Raw genomic sequence first — 6,979 nt, 5'->3', positions numbered from 1 at the left:
CACACACACACACACACACACACACACACACATTTCTGTGGTTTTGGAGGGAAGACATTCTCAAAGGTAAAATCTGCTGTAGTGTCTAAAACAAACAAATAAATAAATAAATAAAGCAATGATTTGTAAATTTCATGAACACATTTTTTCCACAATGGAACAGTAATTAAGCTATTGCACCAATAGTAAAAAAAAATGAATAAATAATAATAATAATAACTAGAAAAATTGCATTTCCTGCGAAAATGCTAGTGTGAATGCCTGTTGCTGAAAGCTGCTGAAATTGAGAATGTTTAACAGCAAAAGTATGATTCAAAGTCAAACTTTAAAAACTGAAAGAAGCAGAAGGGAAAAACAGTAAAAAAGGAGTAAAAATATAGCTGAAATAGCATAAAAAAGCTAAATGCTAAAATAGCTTAATTAAGCAGAAAGCACCTGTAAGAAACAAGTACCGGGAAAAAACACCAAAAAGCAAAAAAAAAAAAAAAATAGCATAGGAATAGTAGAAAATAGAACTGCAGATAAAACAGCAGAAAACAGCTAAAGTTAGCGTAAAAGCTAACTAAAAGTAGATGCCAGAAGCTGGAAATATTTTATTTAGCATAAGAATGCATGAGGAGTTCAACCTTGCTGAATTTAGCAGAATTAAGTTGTAATTGCTACAAACAAAATGTGTATATAGCCTAAAAAGCTAATTTTAGCTATTAACAGCTAAAATGTAGCTCATTTTGTAGAAACTAACTGAATAAAGTAGAAAGCAACTGCAAGAAGCATAAACAGTTCAAATTAGCAGAAAAAAGCATAAATAAAGCAGAAGAAGCAGAACTGTAGCTGAAATAGCAGAAAACAGCTAAAGTTAGAAAAAAAGTTGCTAAAAATTGCACAAGGGAGAAAAAAAGAGCACAACCAGAATGAATTGTGTGAGGTTTTGTAAAGATTTAGAAACTATTTGAAGGATTTGAAGGTTGTTGAAAATAGCCCCATTCAAAGTCAATGGGGAAAAAGGTGGCTAAAAAAGTTGAAATAGCTAAAAAGCTATAAATAGCTGAAATACCAAAAGTCATAGCAGGCACTGCACGAAAGAGCTGAACGTTTTGATGTGTGAATGGTTGAAGTGGCACAAAAATTGTGGAAAAAGAAAAGTGCCGAAAAACTTACGGAAGAAAAAATGATCTCAATTGTGTGAATGCCTGGATGGCATTCACACAATAAAACATAAATGAATCAGCAGCTGGTCAGGAACAGATCTGAGTGAAGAAGTAAGATGGTCGGGGGGGGGGGGGTCGCAGAAAAACTGACTTCAAAAAGTGGAACAGTTTCAGAAATCCAGTTTATTAGATGGGAGTGCGAATGGGTTGGTTTATTAGATGCAGGGGAACACTGGTCAGCTCAAAATAATAAAGTGTGTGTAGAATCTGAGCGGAGGCCCTCAGGTTAACTGGATAGAAACCAGGTCTGACTGTGCTCTGGGAATAACCCAGCAACACTTCCACTACAGATTTCTGAAATGCTAAATTAAAGCTCTATCGTGCAATCAAAAGAAGCAGTGCGAGCACCGGCCTGAAATGTTCGTGTTCATTTAAAATGGAGAACTGTTGTCATCAGATAAAATTAAAAAATGCCAAGCAGGGGTCTCTGCAGTAGGGGAGACAGGGGACAAAAGCAACAAAGGGACGGTTGCAACATGTCATTTTTCTCCAAACAGAAACAAGCTACTGATGACACTCACACTTTACATGCTCAGTTAATGTGCCACCGTGCAAAGAAAAAGTAAACAGATTCAAAAACTGCTCCAGGATTTATTTGAAAAAAAAAAAAAAAACTGTTTTTCAGGAACCAAAGTAATTTTTTTGCCCAGATTTATTTTTGTTTTACTGTTTTCACTGTTTTTGTGATCCAGCTCAAACTTATATGGTTTAAACAAGTGATATCATGACTTTTAACTAATACAGTTAACATGTATCCAGATGAGCTTATTTAGCTAACACATGAGGTTTTATCATGGCTGACAGGAAGGGGGACAGTTGCAACAACTGCTACAACTGTCCCCATACGATAAATCCACATAAAAACAGAGCACATACAGATGATATTAACATGTTGAAATTAAGTTTACACTTAAAAGGGTATTGGGTGTTCATGACAATTTTACAGTTTAAAACATAAAAGTGTTTAAGATGTATTTTCTGCTGTTGTTGTTTTCAACAATGGTTTTAAAATCTCAGTTTCTTTCAATGTAAATTTTGCATAATGCAGGCGCACATTAATTGCCTCCCAAATTATTCTATTAATTGTCTCTAAAAGCCAACTGTATTTTATATGAATTAGAGTCTTTGACGTCTGTATATAAGGTCATCAAGGCTAATCTATATTCATCATTTGATCAGAAAGAATAAACAAATAACAGTCAAATCATTATAACTTACAGTTTTTATAAATTAAGCAATTATGTAATTATAAAAATAATAAAACTTTTATTTACAGTGAAATAGATTGTATTAATAACATGTTGCAACCACCCCCAAACGATGTTGCAACTGTCCCCCGGTGCCGGGGTCAGTTGTAACACCTGACTTTCCATTTTCAGCCGCAAAGTGTGAAGAAAGTACATGCTTTAATCATCTATAAATGGTTTTGACTATTAACAGACAGATGTAAGTTTATTGTATTAAAATTAGGTTTGTCTAATTCAAACCATCTCTGAGTAACAGATTCAAATGCAAAAAGTGTTGCAACTGTCCCCGGTCGCCCCCCACATGTTGTTCTGTAGGCGGAGTTTGCCCTAAATGTTTGGCAGGTGTGTGGGCGGAGTTTTCTCTAACCCTGATTGGTGGGATTGAGTTGTCTTGTGGGGCAACCTTAAAGAGGAAGTAATGACAATAGTAAAATATGATTTATTGACTGTCTAGTTTCTGAAAACTCAAAAATTATTGTTAACATATAAACATAATTTCTTGACTTCAAATCTGATTCGGCAAGCACCTTCCCATCTCAAGTTTTGACTAAAATTTATATTTGTATTTTAAAATATAGGCACTTCCTGGTCATTTCGATCAGGCTGCCCGCAGCTTCCTCAAATCCCACCATCAATCTGACCAATCACATCTTGGGTAAACTCCTCCCACAAAATAAGAAACTCCTACTTAGGCCCAGTCCCTGAAGTGCACCTAAGTGTTCGAGCGCGCAGGTTACAAGCGTGGGGGAAAAAAAAAGAGAATAGAGAGAGTACGGATTACATCATCGACTTGCGCCTCAGCGTCGTAACTGCGACATCCAACATGGTGGGACCAGTCACTGTTTTGGCATTTGTATTGCTAAAAATGACAAAGTACAACTACAAAAAGCAATCGTTTTTAGGAGAAGAAAGCACATGAAGCGAAGGAGGCTTATACATCAGAGTATGAGAACTAACTCTTCTTTTGGTTTTACCGGTGGGTGGCAGACTAATTTAAGTGCATTACTGACACCACTAAACTGGAAGGTGCTCAGTGGACATTGCCAGATTTCTGCCTTTTGATTCAAAAGGTCACACACAGCAATGAATTGTGGGTAATACACTTCGCCAAAGACTTTGCGTAATGACGGAAATATGTGCATTTGAAGTGCACAAGGGCAGACCGAGGGTGGGAGTGAGAGTACTGGGACAGGTAGTGACTAGAGACCCCCTTCTCAAAAATTTTTGTTGGAAACCAGGAACAGCATGTCCTCGAAACATCCAGTCTGTCACCACACACTTCAAACCTCTGCTTCTCTGTTGGTATAGGGGTGCAATGACAGCAAAAATGGCTGACACATCTAGAAAGGCACCAACACTGCAGAAAAAATACACACAGGTTTTAAAACAGGGCTTTTTCAACAGGCTGCCTGTGGGCCACAGCTGGCCTGAAGGTGACTTGTACCAGGCCTGCCAAAAAACAAACAAAACAAAAAAATGTTTTTAAATTGACATAAAAATAGATTTTAAATCAATTGCAAATTTAAATTTATGACTCAATGCAACAAAATAAACAGATTCAAAAGGTAAAAGATAATCATCTATCATGCTGCGTTACCACCACCATTATGGGGCAATGTCCCCCACCAAACCCCTGAACTGTTGAAAAACTGTTGCCCCCTGGGCAGTTAGTTGAGCTGTTTTAAAACGTGCTATATTTTTAATGATGCAACATTTCAGCGAGACAATGCTAAACTACACAAACTCATTTAGAACAGCCCGACTCTGGAGTCCAGGTGCTGAACGGTCCTGACCTCCAACTGAAAACATCTCATGAAAATAAAGAAAAGAAAAATAAATTAATAATAAAAAAAGTGCAACAAGATCCAGGCAGCTAGGATCACACAGCCGACAGGAGTGGGATTTCCCTCCAAAACGTCCTGTTGTGAACCTCGTTTTGGTTCACAAGAGTTGAAAAAATGTGTTTATCCAACTTTTTCAAACTGGGCTTACAGATGTTTGTCTAATCATCACTTCCTGCAGCCTTCATTAACATTTGTTTAGTGGTTCAGGAGAGAATTTCCTTACCAAAAATAAACAAATAAATAAAAAAAGACATCAAGCCAAAAAGGTATCAAACATTTTATTAACGTCTGTCTCTTCCTCTCACACAAACACACACACACATACACAACTCTGCGCTCCATAGTGTTGTTCATCAGTCTTTACTGCACTGCAGACTCAAAGTGCCAAAGTTCTTCCTCTCCGGTTAAACGCCACGTGTCCATCGAAGGAACAAAGTCTTTATCGACGACTTCAGGTCAGAATCTCATCTGGTTCCTGAACATTCGTGTCCATTAAAAAAAAAAAAAAAAAGGTTTGTGTTCATAGTGGGCACCCAAATCAGTTTTTACACAGCCGAGCCCGTCTCATGGAGAAGAGCCGGCTCTGAAAACACTCTGCAGACTCCAGAAAACTTGATTTAAATCAAACGACTCGTGTTTTACTCCACAGCAGACGTACCTCAGGCTAAAACGACTCTCAGGAAAATAAGACCCTTAAAGAGACAACCTGGTTATTTTAAAGGCGATGTTCTGTCTAAGAATGTCCCCTAAAGTGACAAAATATCCCTTTAACTCGTGATGCAAGGAGGTCTGCCGTCTTTAACTGATGTCCCTTACTTTACAAGATATTTAAACGTCAGATATGCAACAACACATTTCATTTTCAAGTTCAAAAGGAACAAAAAGAAAAAAAAAACATTTAAATATCTACATGTATGCAGACGTGACACATGAAGCACGTGTTAAGGCCTAAATATCATCAGGTCATCGCTGGCTAATAGAAGCAGCTTTGATACCAGGATGATCCTGACGACACACACACACACACACACACACACACACACACACACACACACACACACACACACACACACCTCTACATCACAGAAGTAACGGTAGTAACGGCATCAATATATTTGATACTTTATAAAATCCTTTAAAAATATAAAAAACACGTTGGATGAAGTGTATAATTATAGCATAAAAGGTTTTATTGCACAGTCTCTTTCTCTGTGTTGTATCTATGGGGGCGGGGCTTAGGAGTGACAGATAGAGCCCGCCCCCATCCCCCTCACTCACGCTGCTCTCCCTCCTCCTTTCTGGCCTCTGATCCAGACGGTTCTTGTTTTAGTTTTATAAACCAAAACAACAACAACAAAAAAGCACGATTCACATGACATGAAATGAAGACGCGTTTTGAAATTCAGAACTCCGATCCAGGCCTCTCCCGGCTGCCAGAACCTCAGCGAGAGCGAGCCTCAGCTGGTCACCAGGTGGACTTGTGGCTGTCGCTCCGAGGCACGGAGAGCCGCAGGGCGTCCTCGTCTTCGTCCTCGTCCTCACTGTCTTTGTCCTTGAGCTTTGGGTGCAGTTTGATGCGTGTGCCGCTCCTCTGCTGGGGTTTCTGGACGTCAGAGGGCTCCTTCACCCCGTCCTCGTCTGACGACTGGTAAAACTCCACCCCCATGTAGTGATTGACTATGTGGATCCCATCAAATGTGGGCTGGCTGCTCAAGCCCCTCTGTCCTTTCAAACAGCAGATCTGTAAAAGAGGGGAGGTCAGTGTTAACAGCTTCATATCAACACTGAGCAATAAAACTAACAGCAGATAGAAACTACTGCTCTGCCTGTACTGTTCCTGCTTATACTTCTCATAATTCAGACTTTATGTATCAATTCAAATGTTCAAATCAATCAGAAACTGTGCTGCAACGTCTTCTTTACTTTACTAATTCTGAACATTTTAAACTTTATTTACAAATTTCCCTGCAGAAACACAAAGAGATCTCTAATTATTTCAAAACATCCTCTGAAATCTGCTTCAGCTCAGATTTAGTCTAATTATCGTCTATTCAGCTCCTGTTCTGCTAGTTCTGCACAAGTTAGCTTTTAGCTACTGTTCTGTTCATGTTAGCTTTTAGCTACTGTCCTGCTCATGCTAGTTTTTAGACACTGTTCTGCTGAAGTTAGCTTTTAGCTACTGTTCTGTGCATTTTAGCTACTGTTCTGCTCATGTTAGCTTTTAGCTACTGTTCTGCCCATTTTAGCTTTTAGCTACTGTTCTACTTATGTGAGCTTTCAGCTACTGTTCTGCTTATGTTAGCTTTTAGCTACTGTCTTACTCATGTTAGCCTTTAGCTACTGTTCTGCTCATGTTAGCTTTTAGACACTGTTCTGCTCATGTTAGCTTTTAGACACTGTTCTGCTCAAGTTAGCTTTTAGCTACTGTTCTGAGCATTTTAGCTACAGTTCTGCTCATGTAAGCTTTTAGCTACTGTTCTGCTCATGTTAGCTTTTAGCTACTGTTCTGCTCATGTTAGCTTTTAGACAATGTTCTGCTCATATTAGCTTTTAGACACTGTTCTGCTCATGTTAGCTTTTAGCTACTGTTCTGCTTATGTTAGCTTTTAGACACTGTTCTGCTCATGTTAGCTTTTAGCTACTGTTCTGCTTATGTTAGCTTTTAGACACTGTTCTGCTC

At 38.7% G+C, this 6,979-nt stretch overlaps 1 protein-coding gene across 1 annotated transcript in view; it reads right to left on the bottom strand.

Moving 5' to 3' along the window:
- Positions 1-4,560: 4,560 nt before the first annotated feature.
- The window catches only part of LOC106529629 (EVI5-like protein), a gene marked incomplete at its 5' end in the record, with an annotated part of 41,974 nt that continues 39,555 nt past the window's right edge, over positions 4,561-6,979 (bottom strand). The window contains 1 exon segment of the mRNA XM_014025105.1: positions 4,561-6,040. Within this exon segment, the coding sequence (XP_013880559.1) occupies positions 5,765-6,040 (276 nt within the window).

Source organism: Austrofundulus limnaeus, unplaced genomic scaffold (genome assembly GCF_001266775.1).
Source record: "Austrofundulus limnaeus strain Quisiro unplaced genomic scaffold, Austrofundulus_limnaeus-1.0 Scaffold456, whole genome shotgun sequence".
Taxonomy (NCBI): Eukaryota; Metazoa; Chordata; class Actinopteri; order Cyprinodontiformes; family Rivulidae; genus Austrofundulus; species Austrofundulus limnaeus.
Note: the sequence above shows the minus strand (reverse complement) of the source record. Positions and strands in the feature narration are given on the sequence as shown.